Source organism: Onychostruthus taczanowskii, unplaced genomic scaffold (genome assembly GCF_017590055.1).
Source record: "Onychostruthus taczanowskii isolate IOZ18803 unplaced genomic scaffold, ASM1759005v1 scaffold38, whole genome shotgun sequence".
Taxonomy (NCBI): Eukaryota; Metazoa; Chordata; class Aves; order Passeriformes; family Passeridae; genus Onychostruthus; species Onychostruthus taczanowskii.
Genome location: NW_024501237.1, coordinates 2,623,836 through 2,641,433, shown reverse-complemented (window position 1 = coordinate 2,641,433; position 17,598 = coordinate 2,623,836). Strand labels below are relative to the sequence as shown.

Genomic DNA, 17,598 nt, shown 5'->3' with positions numbered 1-17,598 from the left:
CTGTACATATTCTTCTTGACTGTGATGATGTGAAACCTTTTGAACTGTATGTTTCATTGCTGCTTCTTCCCATTGCAAAGAAAGAAATGTAACAGGGGAAATGCAACCTCCAGACTGCAAATGTGTCGTGGGAGGCGTGATGGTAGGTGACTGTCTTGGCCTTAGTGATCATGAAATTGTTGAGTTTAGAACTTCTGCTGTAATAAGAAAAATGAAATTTAGGGAATCAAAGCAGAATTGATCTCCTAAATTTCAGGAAAACAAACTTTAGGCTCTTCAGGGAGGTACTTAGAATACCTCAGGAATCTGCTTTTGAGGGCTTGGGTGTCCATAAGTGCTGGTCAGTCTTTAAGAACCACCTTTTAGAAGCACAGGAGCAGGCAACCCAGCTGTGTGGGATTGTGCTCAAAGAGTGGGGCAGAAGACCAGCTTGGCTTAAGAGGAGAAAGCCATTATATGGCCTCTGGAAGAGAGGTTAGGCTTTGCAGGAAGATTGCAGAGCTGTGGTTTGTATATGCAGGGAGAAGGCAGGAAAGGCCAAAGCTCAATTTGATTTAAAACTGGCCAGAGTTGTTTCAGACAACAAAAAGAGTGTTTTTAAGTACGTCAGTGGCAAAAGGAGGTCTAAAGAAAATGTTGGACAGATACTTGTTAAAGGCTGACTAATAGGGATGAAGAAGAAGAGAAGGCATTCAGTGCTTTTTCTGCCTTAGTCTTTACTGAAATGCTGATAGACCTTGGGTTGTCCAGTCCTCTGGGTTGAAGGACTACAGGTGTGGGAGCAGTGACTGTCCATTTGTGAGCACTGGAATTGTCAGGGACCAGATGTGTCAGCTGAATGCTCACAAGTCCCTTGGTCCTGGATGGGATTCATCCCAGAATACTGAAGGAGGTAGTGGATGTTAGGGCAGGACTCCTCTCTATCATCTACTAAATGTCTTGGGGTTCTGGGGGGGTCCTGCTGACTGGAAGCCAGCCAGTGTTATTCCAACCTACAAGAAGGACTTGAAGAAACACCCAGAGACCTACAGACTTGTTGGTCTAACCTCAGTTCCTGGAAAAATTATGGACAAGATGATATGGACACATTTAAAGAATGATGCAATCACCAGGCACAGTCAGCATGGGCTCACAAAGGGAGAGTCCTGTTTAAGAAATTCAATATCCTTCCATGATAAGGCCACACACCTGCTGGATGAAGGGAAGGTGTTGGATGTAGCTTTTCTGAATTTTAATAAGACTTTTGACACTGTCTCTCACAGCAGCCTTCTGGAGAAGTTGTCCACATGTGAGATCATCGGGTTCACAGTGCACTGGGTGAAGGACTGGCTGAAGGGCAGGACTCACAGGGCTGTAGAGGAGCTCCATCTGGATCCATCCAGCCACCAGTGCTGTCCCTCAGGGCTCACTTCTAGGGCCAGTTGTGTTCAATGTTTTTATCAACAATATGGATGAATGACATGAAAGCACCATTAGCAAGCTTGCTGGTGATCCCAAACTGAGAAGTGCTGTTCATTCTCCTGAGAAAACAGGTGCCTTCCAGAGGAATCTAGATAGCTGGATCACTGGGCAGTGATTAATGACATTAAATTAAGTCTAAATGCTGTATCCTGCACCTGGGATGGAGTAACACTGGGCTCAAGTATAAATGGGAAGAAACTGTGGAAAGGGAGGTGTGGATCTCTTCCTCCTTAGATCCAGTGACAGGACATGGGAATGGTTCAAAACTGCTCCAGGAGGAGTTTAGACTGAACATTAGGAAGCATTTCTTTACTGAGAGAGTTGTCAAACACTGGAATAGGATTCCTAGTGAGATGGTTGATGCCCCAAGGCTGTCACTGTTCAAGAAGCATCTGGACAATGCCCTTAATAACATGCTTTAACTTTTGGTCAGATCTGAATTGGTCAGGTAGCTGAATTCGATTATTGTTGTAGGCCCCTTCCAACAAAAATAATCTGTTCTGTTCTAATCTCTGCTTTGTGGATAAAGTCAGTCTTTCCTCTGCTGTATTTGTGTACTTCTGAGAGCTGCTTTTAGCTTGTATCTCTGTACTGTAGAAATAGAAATTAAAAAGTTCCTGTACGTGAGCTTGAGTAGTGACAAGTGGCTGTCCCAAACAATTGTCTGGGGATAGAAAATAGAAATCCTCTTTTGGGGTGGAACAAAGTTGTCATTTTTAAGGATTTGGAGTGGATTGATTCACTAGAGTAATTGTGAGAGAGTAAATTCAACTGTCTTTTTTTAGTTTGGGTAATTTTCACTTACAGTGCCCTTATTTTCCTAAACCATGTTTTTGATATTATACCAGGGATAATATATTTTCAATATTATACCAGCACTTTTGTGGAAAGTGCAGATCTAATTTGCTAAGGTGAACTATTTACAACAACATGAGCTACGTGCCATTGATTTGAGCGTGAGCATAAGAAGGTCCTTGCCAGGAAGCCAATTTCCCTGTTTAACTAAATTGGTTTTTAGTGGTCTGGCTTGAGTCACATCTGAAGGCCAGCTGATTGCCTGGCTTTCTGTGCTGTTCCATGCACCATTCACTAGGGAGGGCTAGAATACACAATGTGAGTATCTTCTGGGGTTATGCCATATCAGATGATGTATGATACATCATATCTATCATGTATCATATACCATAGTACTTGAGGGAATTGGAATAAATGTTATTCCATTCTTCACGGAAAATTAGTGCAACATTTTGGCTTATGTTTGTGGCAACAGAACTTGTTCCAGAGGAGGAGAAAAGGCAGTGGACATTATGGCAAACCCCGCAGGAATATGTATGTGCCATTCACATGCTTTTAAATACAAGTGGGGATTGACATCCATCCTCCAGGAGAGCTCAGGACTCAACAGTGGAGTGAAGCAATGCAAGCCCAGGTGCCACTAAGGGAATGCATGGTGAGCATGTGATGGACTATGTGCTGGGAGCTTCACAGGCAAGCAGAAAGGCATTCTTTCCCCAGAAAATTTGCAGACAAAGCATAATGAGAAAAGGAAGCCTGGAGCTTGGTGTAGCTGAATTACAAGAGAAATGCTTAATCCTATCCCTGGTTAAGTAGGAGGGGGCCATGCAGAAGCAGAAAGCTTGCCAGCCTGCAGGTAGAAGGCAGAAGCAGAAAGCTTGCCAGCCTGCACGTAGAAGGAGGAGGGGGCTGTGAGGCCCCAGCAGGTGTTTGCTGCAGCAGGTTCTCCCTACTGACGCCCCTTGCCTTGTGTTTCCTTCCCAGCACTTGTTGTGGCTGTCCTGCGCTTCATTCAGCTGAAGCCAAAGGTGCTCACCCCTTGGCTGAACATCAGCGGCCTGGTGGCTCTGTGCTTGGCCTCTTTTGGGATGACCCTGCTCGGCAACTTTCAGGTACTGCTCTGCAGGCTTGGACTGCTCTGTCTGTGATGTGATTCCCTGCTTTCCTAGCGGGTCTGCTTGGGTCTTTGAACCAGCTGTGATGTGAGCCTGGGAAAAGCACGTGCCCCAGCCCTCCCTCTACCTGCTCTGCCACCTCTATCTGCCACTTGTGAGCCAAGCTGAAGGGCCACAATCACTTTTCACTTGTCTCCAGCAGGGTTTGCACCTGCACGCTTAGAGCTGACCTGCTGAGAGCCTCAGCAGGAGCCTCCTGAATCTCTTGAGCCCTGGGAGTCGGCACAGATGGCCCTGGGTGAAAGGGCTGAGTGGGAAGTTTGGGAACACATCTGTGCAAACAGATGCACGAATGCCCATACACATTTAGCAGACTGCTCAGTGTCCTTCTTTTTAAACATATGTTGCTTTAAATCCACCTCCTGCTGATCCTCAGACCTGCCAGGAGAGGGACACGGCAGAGGAGTGCCAGGACCTCTCCGCGTGTGATGGGTGTCTGGGTGAGGGCCCTCCCATTCCCCCTCTGTCCTGCAACGCTGTAGCGACAAACATCTCCCACATCTGTAGGGATGGGTGTCCCCTGTGACCTGATTGTGTCTGCCAGGGCTGCAGTGAAAATCGAGGTGTTAGTGTCAGTGGGGCTTGGGTTTGACTCTGAGGCTCTGTCTCTCACTGGGGTGCACCTAATGACCCCCAATAATGGCAGGAACTGAGAAAGGTCAGCGCAGGCTGGCTGCTTCCCTGGCTTTGCATGACAGGGACCCAATACAGAAATGGCACTTGTTTTGTGAAGGGTGAGGAGGATCTCTTTGCACTGTACAGTTATTGAGGGAACTTGGTGTCCTTTACAGTTGACTTTTTTTTCTTTTTTGAATGAGGTGTGAGATAATTTGACTTTTATGGACTTGATCTTCCTAACTCCATAGCACAAGCCCAAAACCCAGGCTCTTGTTTTTTTACAAGAGCTTTCCAGCTAGGAATTATAAGGCCTTTGTAGCAGCTTTGTCTACCTCTGAGAAGAGTATTTCTAGTACAGGACAGGCACTAGGAAATGATTTTGACCTCACCTTCCTTTTTTCAGTCTTCAGAGCAAATGATTGTAATTTAATAGTAGGTGCTTTGAATCTTGCCTGGATATAAATTCTGATTATTCTCTGATACCTGATTCTGACTATCCATTCCATGTCAGTTACCTGTATCCTTTCTTAGATCTTTTGCCAAACATGCTGTAATAAGACCTTAATTTATGCCTCTCCCTGCCTGACTGCTGAGCTGAATGTGGCATTAAATCATATTTCTGGAAAATTATACATTCGGTGTTTTAGAGGGATATTATAGCTGTGAGTCCCTTGCAGTGCTGACTGTCTTGGGAAAGGCAGCTCAATCCTATTTTTGCCTGAATGATTATTTGGACCTAATCTTGAAAGAAATTCAGGGTAGAGAGGAGGGGAGATATCAGTGGAGGCACAGAAACTAGATTGTTGTCCTGTAGATTGTGTCTTGTTTGGTGGGTATTTGTTAAATCATCAAACAAGAATTAAAGCTGCAGGGAGAAGTTACTGGTGGTTTCTTTTCTAGAAAAGCCTCGGAGGCAGAGGGAAAATGGAAATTATTTGGCTTAAGTCCATGCTGGACTTTTTGAATGGATTTGCAGCCTCAAGGGATCTTTTTGCAGATTCTTGCTAGTTGAACCTGGCTGTCATTTTGCCTTGCAGTGTTGCACAGTCAGAGCCCTGTGGGGCAGGGCAGCCCAAGGAACAGGAAAGCACTGGCACTCTAGAGAGGTTGGATTCATGTTGCCTCAGACCCCAGTGGTCGAGGATGGGCAGAAGAGGAAATTTGGTGTAACTTGCTTACCAGGATGGGCAGAAAAGGAAATTTGGAGGAACTTGCCAAACCAGGAATATGTATTTGTGTTTTGGCTTGTGCTAGCTCAGGGGAATGCCAGGGCTCTGCTCCCTGCAGCTGGCACTGAAGGTGCACAATTTGCATCCATTGCAGGGAGCTGTACAAGACCCACAGTGGGTTGTCCTTGCCTGCCCTGGCCATCACTTCGGGCCAAGGAAGAATTTATTTCTGAGCTCTGCATTTGTGAGCCTTGTCAGGGAGCTGTGGAGACAGTCCCCAAGCAACTGCATTTTCCACAGTGCTCTTGGGCTTTGGGCAAAAGATCTGCTTGACTGTGACAGCTGTCAACTCACCTTGGTGATGTTACACCTTACTCCTCTGCCAGAAGAAATGAAACAGCATCTCTGTCTCACACCCCAGTGATCCCCCCTGTACCCTACCCTCCTCAGCAGCAATCCAGTTAGCTCTCAGATAATTCCTGTTATGTCCAGGCAATCACTGGTTTATTTGTTCCTAGCTTTCCAATGACGAGGAGATCCACAACGTGGGCACGTCGCTGACCTTTGGCTTTGGGACATTGGCATGCTGGATCCAGTCTGCCCTTACCCTCAAGATCAACCTGAAGAATGAGGGGCGGAAAGCTGGGATTCCACGAGTGGCTCTCTCAGCCAGCATCACCCTCTGCGTGGTGCTCTGTATCCTTTTGTCTTGCTCCCCAGGAAGCCAGGTATTGTGTACTTTCTGCAGCAGCTCTTCTTACACCTCTCTTAGGATCTCAAAGCATTTTGGAATGCTACTCAGTCTGTCTTCATGGCACAGTCCTATTTCAGTGCCACACTGTGTAGAGTGATGCTTCCCAATTTCACAGAAAGGGACAGTTTTGCAGGTGATCTAAATAGAAGGAAATATTTCACAGTGTGGGTTGAAAGGTGTTCCCATTGCCTGCGGTGGGTGCAGTGATCTGATTCAGTTCCCACTGGGAAGCTCCTGGCAGGTAGGGGCCCACAGCCAGGTCCCCACTTGCTGGCTCTGTCCCTGGCTAGCTGGATGCTCAAGCAAATCACTGACTTCTCTGCACCCAAGTCTGCCCCTCTGTAAATGTTTATCACCCTGATCGGGATCAGGAAGCCCTGGTCTGTATAGGAGAGCTGCTGTGCTCCATGGGCATCATTGGACACCTGACATTCCTTTCATCTCTAGCATCACATTCACACTCTCCTCGTGATGGCTGGATGGTTTGACTTATCCACGTGACTTTGTTCAGATTTTTTTCCCTGTTGGCTTTCAAACTGGTTGGTATCTCTGCTCCCACTTGTTCTCCTTGACTTCCCTCTTCCAGATTTCATCCTTATGGCCCAGGGCATTCACATGCATGCTTCCAGGATCCAGTGGGGCCTAGTGATGTGCTTCCTGTGCTACTTTGGCACCTTTGCAGTGGAGTTCAGGCATTACAGATTTGAGATAATTTGTTCTGAGTACCAGGAAAACTTTCTGAGCTTTTCCGAAAGCTTATCAGAAGCCTCCGAGTACCAGACAGATCAGGTGTAGCCTGTCCTCTGGCGGGGGGGAGGGGGGCAGGTGTGGTCTCATGGGTGAAACATGACCTCATTTACACTTTTTTTATGAGTTTCTTTTCATGTGCAATCATGATGGTATTGCCAAAGGGCTCTGAGGGTGGCTGTCTCACTAAGAGCCAAACAAACAGAGATGTCTGCTGGAAGAGGAGTGGATCCATCCCAAAGGCAGTGTGAGAGCACAAGCTGCTTAGTTTGTGCCATCAGGGACTCTTTCTGAGTGGCTCTGTCCTGTTGTTCAACACATTCAGCAGCCTGTCCTTGTGACGCCCCTCTGAGGCTGGTCCTGCTCAGCCTGCCCTGCAGAGAAGGAGGTGAAGGAAGCAGACTTCTCCTAGCAGCAAGGGTCTCCAGGAGTCGCCTGTTCCCCAGTCACCAGACCGCATCTTCCGTGTGTTTCCCGGGTTGTTTTCTTTGCTGCCAGCCGGGGGAACTTGGTAGGGGGAGCAAGAGCAGCTGTTTCTTCAGAACCTGGAATCAGACACAGAAGACCCCAGTGGACTGGCTTTTATGGCAAGCAGGCAGGCATTTCTTCCAGCCTGGAAAGCGGCCGACGGTAAATCTGGGTTTGGAAGGAACTGTGCTGTGATGAGGAAGTGAGACTTAGCTGATGCTGCCTTGTGGCCAGGCAGATCATCCCCAGGCCAGAGGGGGTGACACAGTGGGATGCTGTGCTTGGCTTCCTGCTGGGCACTGGTAGGAGTGAGGTGCTGAATTAAGATGAGAAGGTCTGTGTGCTCTGAAAATGACTCAGAAAACGCTGCTTTTTCCATGTGTAGTGCTTCCACCACACATTGTGTATAGTATTTTAAAAGCTTTTTAAATTTTTTTTTAATGTTTACTGAGGGGGAAAACATGTTAGAGACACCAGGCTCGTCTGCTGTGAGAGCAGTGCCAGTGCTTCTGGGCACAGGGTTTGGTTTTGCTCTTTGTGCAAGCCAAACTTCAGACATGCTGGTTTGGGCTCTGGGCCCCTCAGTGTGGCCAGTTGTCCTGAGTGGAGCTTGCCACAGGTTTAAATGGGCTTCCAAGGTGCCAGGAGGGAGTTCTGGCACAGAGGCTGGCTGATCTGCCCGAGGGCTAGAGGTGTGAGAAGGGAACAGCAAAACCAGAGGGGCTTCTCCGTTCCTAGAGGGAGGTTTTGAAACAGAAGGTCTGTTTTCAGAGAACAAGGAGCTCAAAAACCTAAATTTGGGAAGGCTGCTGTATTTTCTGGGTAGAGGAGCGATGGGAGTTGCTTGTCCCCATGGCTCCTATTTTCCTCCATAAATCAGGCTCAGCTTAGTTTTACATCTTGTCTGAGCTTCAGGAAAACAAGCAGAAATTAAAATGGTAGGAAAAGGCACTTGAAGGGGAACTCGTACTGCTCTGTGGCATTTCTGACAGAGAGGGAAAAGGCAAAAGGGCATTCAGTCTTCTGCAAAGGTCACAGGCCTTTCCTGAGAGGAGAAACAGTTGAGACAAATTTTGTGTTAAGTAGAAAGCTTTCAGCCAGCCCTTTATTTCCTGTGCACCAAAACTTGTTCTCAGGCAGCTGTTACAAATCCAGAGCATTTTTGGCCAGCAGAGGGTTGTTGTTGATTGCTGAAGGCTTCCTCCTTGTAGCAGTGTCATGAGTGGAAAGCTTTCCCAGAAGGATGTGCTGAGAGTGGCCAAGGACACAGCAGTGTGAGGTGCCAGCTCCCTAGAGGCTCATCCAGGGAGCTCCTTCTCGGCAAGGACAGGAGGGGACAGACTGGAGAACATGCAGGTGGGGATCCTCTTGCACTGGCACACACTCAATCCATATGGAGCACAAAATAGCAATTTGTTGTAAGGGCGTTTTACTGTAAATAGTCCACTGTGGTTTTTTCCCCCTATTTAATAAATACTTTCAGTTTATTATTTTAGCTTTTGTAATTTTATCAAAGAAAAAAAAAAAAAGATGATGTGGTTTTTTTCCCCCTTTTGCTCCTTTTCCTATATGCAATCCAAACTGAATTTCAGGTTTTTAGTGATAATTCTGTACATTTCTTAAGAGTATTTCTAACAGCACATTTCAGTACAACTAAATGACAACCGATGTACACTAAAACATGACCACTAAATAAAGTGCTTTTATGGAGAAAGTGAGCTTTATTTTTGTCCCTACCCCAAGCATAGCTTTCTGATGGCAAAGGCAAAACAAAAGGTGAGTATTTATTTACAGTGTAATTAATATTATCACTTAAGGAAGCCAGGGACCATTCAGCCATGCAGATACACTTACTGTAACAGCACTAATTAGCAGGCTCTTTCTAGGAGCAGCATCACACCCAGTGCACAGCCCAGGAAGGCATCTGGACTAGCTGCCCCACAGCCTGACCTGCTACTATTAAATTTTTAGAAGGGCCGTGCTGGCACAATGTGGTTTCCTCCCCAAGTGCTTGTCTCTTCATTGTTCTTTACCCATCAGCCTCCCTCAACAGGGACAGCTGTAGGTGTAGATCAGAGCTCAGGAAGGCAGCAAGCACCTCCTGTATTTTGGCTGGCTGTGAAGGCAAGACACCCGTGCATGAAGTGCCAGCAGCAGGGAATGGGGAAACAGGATTTCAGACAGGAGTTTCAGTCTGCCTCTGACTCCACTACTACCAGGTATAACCCACCTGTGGCTCTCACTCCTGCACTGAGCCACAACTGAAATCCGAAAATGGTCAGGGAGGTAGTACAGCTTCCTCAGCAGGACAAGGCTGCTGCCTTAAAGAAGGGACTGGGGAAGGTGAAAACAGCAACACAGTGTTCAAAGTTTAGAAATAAAATAATAAAATTTGCCTTTTAAGTGCTGGGATCACTGGTGCTAAGACAGGAAGGCTAAATGCCATGATGGAGTGAACACAATGAAAGCAAAGTTGTGTTTTTATTTACTACATTAGGAAAAGCTCCATGACCTACATTGGCACAATTCAGGTAAGGTGAAAAGGTCAGGGGTTTAATCCTCATCAAATGCAGCAGGATGTCTGCCCTCAGGAGCAGTTTGTCAAGCTTTGCTCACAGCTGACCACTGCTATGAATGTGTGACTAGGTGATCTTGCCTGGAGGAGGAGCTCTGTGGGTCAGTGCTGATACTTCAGAAATGCTGTCAAGCTGACTTTGGGGTTCAGACAGTTGCATCCCATAGCCCAGCACCATGATGCAGCCGTGAAGTGTGTCCAGAATTTAAATTTTAAAGCTGTATACTCAACTTCATTCTGGGTAGGCTGGCTGTGGAGCTCTAAGCAGCTTCCATATGCAAGGTGTACTGTTTTGTACCTAGAGCTGCTGCAGACGCAGCCAAGATACACACTGCTCCTTGTCTAAAGAGCCTGCCTGCAGCAAGGGCTGGCTTTTTCTGTGGCAGCCCACTCCTACTGTTTTATAGCCCACATTGGCATTTCCCTTTGGGAATCCTAACTGTGAATGTCTTTGACTTAGCCAGAACTTCTGTCTGCAAGGATAAGCTCACATATCCCACCATGGTCCCCAGCGCTTCCTCTGGGACAAGGGCACATAAACCTTGTTTGCACACTGCTTCTAAAAATGACAGAGCTCTCGGTGGGGCATCTCAGCACCAGATTTCAGTGGATGAGTTTGAAGGAAGTATTCCCTTAGCTAACTGCTAGCCAGGAAAGGGGAGGAACAGCAGGGCTCATAGGTGCTGCTCACTGCTCCCTGCCCTGTTCCCAGCTCCAGCTGGCAGCAGGCCTCTGTCCTACTGCACAAGGGACCCCACACCATACTATCCATCCATACCTGCCTGCACGAGGCCCAAGACATAATGTGGATTTGGTTTGAAATTCTGATTATGGACAAAATGACCTAACATTTCACAAGGACAATTAGGTGAAGCACAGTCTTTTGTGCGTGCACCGCTTTCCCTAAGTGGAGGAAGGCAAGAAAAGTTCGGTGAAAGACGAGATGAGGCTGTAATAGGATTTCTCATCATCCGTCAGTCCTGCGTTGCCCGGTCTGATCACCACAGCCACGTGAGTGTCCGCCTCCTCGGCCGCATTGGCTTCTGAAACAAACAGAGTGGGGACAGTGGAGGTGACAGCTGCTTTCTGACCTCTTCACAGCAGGGGCCCTAAGGCTCGAGGGTGCCCCAAAACACGCGAGTGCTTCTAAAGGCTGAGACTGAGAAAGCAGCGTTTGCACTGGCAGGGCTCTAGAGAGGAACCAGCTCCTGGCAGACCTGCTGTGGATGGCTGTAGCTGCAGGAATGGACAGGAGCTGGCTGCCTCACCATCCCCTCCCCTCTGCCAGCTGATGGTTGTCCAAGGCTCCTTGCAGGCAGCACACACCATCAACTCAATTCCAGCTCCATCAGCTGAATTCTTGTCCTAAGGCTGTGGTCAGCCTATGGCATTTGTGAGTCAAACAGCCCCCTCCCCCAGTCACTTGTCACAAGCTTCTTTTTGCTCCCTGAGCACAAAAGGCCACTGGAAGATGATCCAGGGAAAAGGAGGTAACTACAAGCTCCCACCAGCTCTGCTGCCAAGGCTGGGAAGAAGGTAAGGACTAACTCTCGGGGAGTGAGCTGGCTCAGACTGAGACCCAGTGCTATTTCTGCCAGAAAGATGTTTCCAGCTAAAACAGGAAATGAAGGTAGCTTCTCAAGCCTGGCTTTCCATGAGTCAAGTCCTGGCAACCTGAAGCAATGTTTTCCTGCTGCCAAACACAACCTAACCATAAGTGGCACAAAGTACCAGCCACGTAGCAACACAGCAAACACCATCATTTCCCCTGAGCACTGGCCAAACCACTGACCCTGTTTGTAAAGGGGCCGTGCTTCAGCTCTGCTTCAGCACTCTCTCCTTCCTGGCTGCTGCAAAGGCAGGTTTTCTACTTGACCTATTTTCCCTCATTGCAGCGCTGCACACGGACATCCCACTGCTGTGTGCAAGCCCGGGTGTGTGATGGCAGCAGCTAGAGGGAAGATGCTGAAGCATTTCTGGGGTGCTTGTGAGAAGGCAGCAGCACACCTCCGAAGAGCGCCTGCCTCCCCTGCACAGGTGAGAGCCAGTAGGACTGGCAGGTCACATACCTCGTGGGACATCGGTCAGGAAGAGGATGTTGTTGGTGGCACACCCAATACTGGCAGCAATCCTCCTGTAGCTCTCACTTTCTACCTTGGGGCCTATTTTGGTATCAAAGTGGCCATCAAAGAGCTGAAAGAGAGAGAGAAGCACAGGCCATTGCTGAGTGCCACCTGAAGAGCAGGGATAAACTTCCCTCCCTCCCTTTCTGCCACAGTAACAAGGGGTCGGTGCAGCCAGGTTTCACAGTCAACTGCTTGAGCTGAATTTCCATGGATCAAACACACTGCCCCGCCTTCCTGTCACAGAATTCATTCACAAAGTGTTACAGCAAGGGTGGCTGTGGGAAGGGAGTGCTCTGCAGGGGGAGAAGCTGTAAGGAAGGTGGTAAGGTTATCTACCTCTAGGATATCACCTTCTGTAGAGTATCCAAACAGAAGCTTCTGGGCTTCCACGCTGCCTGAAGAGTAAATATAGACCTTCATCCCTGCTTCCCGCCACTTCCGGATGGCTGGAACAACATCCTCGAAGATTCTGGAACAAAACAGGGCAGCAGGTAAGGGCAAACCCAGAGGCACCTGGAGGGACACCATTAGCAAGGCACTGTAACAATTCGTTTTGTCCCATTAGTTTGAAAGGGGACTTCATTTTCATTTCATTTTCAGGGCCCAGAACCAGAAGGTCTCTTCCAGCAGCAGATGATGAAGAGCGGGGCAAGGAGATTTTAGAGATCTCACTCCTTGAATGCAGCCAAGAAGGCAGCTTTCTCCACAGTTTTTGGGTCACTGTAAGACAATTTAGCCTTGTTTCTAAAAACAAAACCAACAGGATATGTGTCTCTCTTGACTTGTTTTTGGGTTTTCTTTCTCTAGTGGATGTTTACATTTTTCTGTCAGCTCATTTTCTTCTTCCTCGTTCCTCATTTGGCAAAACACTTTGTGAATTTATAGGTTTGTTTTACTTACTTAGAGACCTGAAATGCACAGTTTAACCAAGCATCTCTTAAATAAGATCAACCTTAATTTCAGTTGTCCCTACTTATGCACTCCTGTGTTGTGGCTGAAACATAAAGAGGAACCTGAAGACAAAAAGAAGTGGAAAGGCAGGAAACACACAGGTAAAAGACAAAGCAGAAGGAAACAACTGAAAGGGTTTGACCCTGCAACCCTGGCTTGTTTATACTTGTTCCAAAATATGAGTGTAATTTGGGATAAAAAATGCAAGACAGAGAACTACAAGAAGTGCCTCATACTTGTGCCTTAGACTCTCGGTTTACCAAGAAAGCTCTCAAATATTGGCTTATCGGCTGAGCTAGTGATGTTACTTGTATTTGTAAGTGAGGCTGTTCCCAGGAATAACTTATGCAGCTCTTCTGCTAATGAACTTTCAGGAAAGATGCCCCCCACACCTGCCCCCGAGGAGGGGGCACACAACTACTCACACAATTACTCACTCTCCTTTGACGTGCCCGGTGGCATAGGCTGCCCTCCACATGTGGCCCTGCAGCTGCTTCAGTGCCGTGGTTTTCCTGTCCAGGGACATCTGCCAGTGCACGTTGTCCACAACGGCCTGGATGACGCGCTCCAGCTCCTCTTCCCCGCTGCCGCTCTCCAAAGGGATGGGCACGGCCCCATCCAGGCTGGAGTCCTCCTGAGCCTGCAAAGTGGTGTCAGAGCACGGTGTTAGCAATGCCAAGGCTGTGGGTCTGGTCCCTGCACGGGCTGTTCAGAGCTGGGCTTGCTGATCCGTGCAGGTCCCCTCCAACTCAGACTATTCTGTGATTCTGTGCAGTCATCCGTGATAAAAAGAGGGGAGGGAAGAGGTGGAGCAATTTCCACATCTCTAATGTAGGAAAGTGATCTAACACCTGCATCCATGCACTGCTGTGCAGGACACTGCTTGAACTGCTCTTCACACAAGGGTTACAACATTGTCTGAATGCTTTTCTAAACAGAAAATTGAGGCAAGTTTAGAAATACTTGCTTGGATTGTGCTTTCCAAACCAAACAATTAGCATTACTGTAGCTGTATTGTAAATATTCTAATGAGAACTATGCTTGGTTAAGTACTTAATGACTGTAATTAAGGCAAAGAAGCAAATGCATGTGTTGGCCACAAGTTTCAAATTGATGCTGTGTCCCTCTACAGAGGCAGCATCCACTGCCCTGTGTGGAAGAAGTGCTCACCCGTCTCCCTGTGCTGCTTCCCAAGAGAGGTTTGGATTCAACAAGAGAAGGGCACAGACCAGGCAAAAAGCTGGAAAGTCTTGGCTCAACAGCTGCCCAGGGGCTGTGAAGACCAAGGTGATCTGAAGGAAGCTGCTGCCTGCCAAGCCCAACCCCAGGCTTTGGATAGGGGAGAATCCAACCTTCAAGGCAACTGGACTCCATGGATAAGGGCCAAGAGATAGGGACAAATGTGGGGTGACCAGGAGAGCCTGAGTGACCTGAAGCCTCAGGCATGCCATGAAAATGCAGAGACACGGAATTTCTCTGTTACTTAACCTGTTTCCTCAGAAGTCCGACATCCCGCTGGCACTCCTCCTCCTCCCAGTGAGCACGCAGATACTCCTTCACGTTGTCTTTGATGTAAGGGAACAAGGTTTCCTGGCAGAAAAAGAGGCTGCTCCTGTAAGCTGGCAGAGGTAAGGCTGACTGGCTTTTAAAGGAACCATTCACACGTGCTGCTGTGTGCAGTTATTTCCCCCAAATTTAAGCTTTCCCTGCAGTGCTGCAGCTGGTGAAACTTCCTGCCAAGGGTGTCTGCCTGGTCACAGGACTGAGCCAGCCTCAGGCCAGGATCAGTGCAGGTGGATTTTTTTTACACAAATGTTTACATAGCTGAAACTTGTAAAGCCTTCGATGGAAAAGTGGGTGATAACTTTTCCTGAGCTTGCCAAAAAATGTCTCAAATGGCACAAGTGACCCCACATTCCCACCAGCTGAGGAGTACAAGGCTGACAATGTATGTACTCTGAACAGATAAGTTATGCTATTGTATTCTTGATGGGCACTTGTCCTAGCAAAGGTCATTCTGAAAACATGTCTCAACCTCTCCCCAAAGCTAGAGGACCTTTTAAAATGAAAAGCCTGGTCTGGTGACACCGAACTCCAGAGGACAGTCTTGCCAATGAAATTAAATGGGGTTTGGGAAAAGCGCCACATGAAAATTACAAACCTTCACAGAGATCCCAAGGGCAATCAGAAATAATTACAAATTGCTCTCATTAGTGGTGTTCATGAGTCAGAAGCCACAAGCAGCCACCGTGCATCTCCGGGCACAGGAAAAGCCTCAGGTCAAGGAGAAGGACAGGGAAGTCCTTCCTTTGGGTAGAGAACTGAGCTTTTCTTAACTGGGAAAAAAATAACCTGAACTCACCTCTCCTCAAAAAATGGCCCATAGGTCTGTCATCTTTAGCTTGTTACTGAATTAAGAAAGCAGGAGTCCTGAGACTGTGATGTGGTGGCAGAACTGCAGGATTTTCTATTGCTCTAATACTGTGTTTTCCATCTTGTATATTTTAAAAACAATGCAGATTGCTTTAAGAATTACCACAAACTTGCCTAGGGAAATCAAAAGCCTTGTAATGCCCCCAGTTACTCTCATTTCCTTTATTCAAACTATCTTTTAAATCCGAGGAAATTAAAGAGGAAATGCACTGGGAAATGCAGCTGACCTGCTGGCTTGGTTTAATCTCCTTTACAACTCACATGTCAAAAGGACCCAATTGTTTTTCAAAAGCAGTGTTTCATACTCTTGTGCTGACTAAGAAAAACTCCCAAAGTGACTGAAAGATCAGTGGATCCTGTGATTTGGGAGATTTTAAAAGGGTAAAAGTCTTGGCAAGTGCATAGGCCTGTGAACTAAGAGGGGACACCCACGTGACAGCTGGAGTAGTGGACAGCTAGTGGGACAGACGGTTTATGGATGCCAAGAGTGATCCCAGTCAATGACGTACTAAGTTTAATAGGCCATGAGTCTGTGTGGAAGAAAGACTCCAAATACTCTCTTTTCTGGTATCTTTCCTTAATCCACCCATCAACTGACTCATTCTATTTCCTTACTTTGCAGATTCAGTAATTCTAACATTAGAGAAAGGATTAAATAAAATCGTCTCATATTGAAGAATAAAGTGTCCACTGAACCATCAGTGGACCTTTCAAAGGCAAATAGAGGCTAACTGAAAGACCAAATGAACTAACTTGCTCCAAGCATTTTCAGGATTTCCATCAAACTGAATTTTATTGAGAATCGAAACTCATTTGGCCTCCCTGCAACAGAAAGGTGCATGGCATGTTGTTTGCACAACTGCAAAACGGCTTTGAAGTGGACAGAAACAACTTAGTTGCTCTGTTAGATGTTTAGTAAGAAACCTGAGCTGTCCAAACTGTTTGAACTGAAAGGTATTGAGGGCAGGGAGACAGCTGTAATGCCACCTCGGCCTGAAGTTTCTTCAAGAGCACTGGAAGAACATGGACAGGAAAGATGTAGGTCATGCTGTTCATCTGCTAGACTGTGTTAGCAGAAGCCTCTAGAAAGCCAGGCAGGAGCCTTCAGCTGCCATGTGGGTCACAAAGCACCTTTGTAAGCCACTGGCTGCAAAGATCCACCCAAAGCTATAATGTCTCACGGAGAAATCCGGGATGCTGAACGGCAGGAGAAGGGATATACATCCGAGCAAGCCGCTCCCTCCTGCCAACCAAAGCCTCCCGGAGAGGAGGGACCCCGGCTGTCACAATCTGCGGCTCTCCAAGCGCCTGTGACTCGCAGGCTTCCCAATCCCCTCGGTTCTGCACCTAAACCAGCATTTCCCGCAGTCTTAAGCTTTTTCCTAGGCAAGGGAAGGCACGCGTGCATTGGCTGTCCCTCCAGTCTCCGTGGCGAGCGCTCCGTGTGTCCCTGCGCTGCCCTCCCGCACGGCTGGACACGCTGCCCCGGCGCACCGCACCGGGCTCCCGAAGGGAAAAGGCAGCGGATAACGCCGACAATTACCGACTACTGCAAACTGTGAATTACCGACATTAGGGCCAAGAAGCACCGTACTTCAAAGAGCTCGCACCCGAGGCTCTCTGCAGAGAGTGCTGCGGTGCTGCGGCTCCAGCCATCCAAGGAACAGCGATGCTCGAGGCCTTTTCCGGGATGAGGCTGCGAGCACCCCAAGTGCCCTATATCCATCCATGCAACAATCCCTGCCCTGCCCGAACCTCCGCGGCACTGCCCTGCTCCCCAGCCCACCGCAGGGCGGCCCATCGGCAAGACAAGGCGGATTTTCTCGCATTATTCGGAAAAACTCAGAAAATGGGTCACGGCTGCCGTTCCCGGCGGCACCTCGGCCTGCCTTGAGGCGAGCTGCCAGGGCCGGGGAGGTCACGGTACGAAGGGCGATGCTACCGGAGCCCCCGCGACGCCAGGGCTGGGGGATCGCGACAGGAGCGGCGATGCTACCGGAGCCCCCCGCGGGGCCGGCGGACACCGGCTCTCACCTGGACGAAGGCGATGGGGGTGGTGGTGCCCTCGATGTCCAGCAGGATGGCGCGCACCTCCGCCGGCACCGGCAGCACGCCCATGGCGGCGGCGGCCGCGGCGGCACGTGGGGCGCACCGGGGACGCGCGGCGGCGGCGGGGAGCGCCGCGCCGGCTGTGCCCGCCCACGGAGCGCCCGCCCCGCCCCTACCCGCCGCCGCCTGAACGGAGTTTCTGGCTTACGCGTTCCGACCCACCGCCGGGCGGCCCGCTCAGCGCCGGCCCCCGCGGTGCCCGGTGCGGCGGTGCCCG

The 17,598-nt window shown here is 48.6% G+C and overlaps 2 protein-coding genes across 6 annotated transcripts in view; one reads left to right on the top strand and one right to left on the bottom strand.

Moving 5' to 3' along the window:
• The window catches only part of TMEM150C (transmembrane protein 150C), a 25,551-nt gene extending 16,654 nt beyond the window's left edge, over positions 1-8,897 (top strand). For all 5 annotated transcript variants that reach the window (XM_041412066.1, XM_041412067.1, XM_041412068.1 and 2 more), the window contains exons 7-9: positions 3,241-3,368; positions 5,737-5,914; positions 6,559-8,897. In XM_041412066.1, coding sequence (XP_041268000.1) covers positions 3,241-3,368; positions 5,737-5,914; positions 6,559-6,767 — 515 coding nt within the window. In that variant the 3' untranslated portion in view covers positions 6,768-8,897. The remainder of the gene's footprint in view (positions 1-3,240; positions 3,369-5,736; positions 5,915-6,558) is intronic.
• Positions 8,886-17,592, bottom strand: ENOPH1 (enolase-phosphatase 1). The gene is made up of 6 exons (XM_041412063.1): positions 17,307-17,592; positions 14,328-14,429; positions 13,277-13,479; positions 12,225-12,357; positions 11,832-11,955; positions 8,886-10,805 (listed from the first exon to the last, which is right to left on the bottom strand). The coding sequence occupies exons 1-6, from the start codon at positions 17,388-17,390 to the stop codon at positions 10,666-10,668; spliced, it is 786 nt and encodes a 261-aa protein (XP_041267997.1). The 5' UTR covers positions 17,391-17,592; the 3' UTR covers positions 8,886-10,665.
• Between the last annotated feature and the right edge of the window lie 6 nt (positions 17,593-17,598).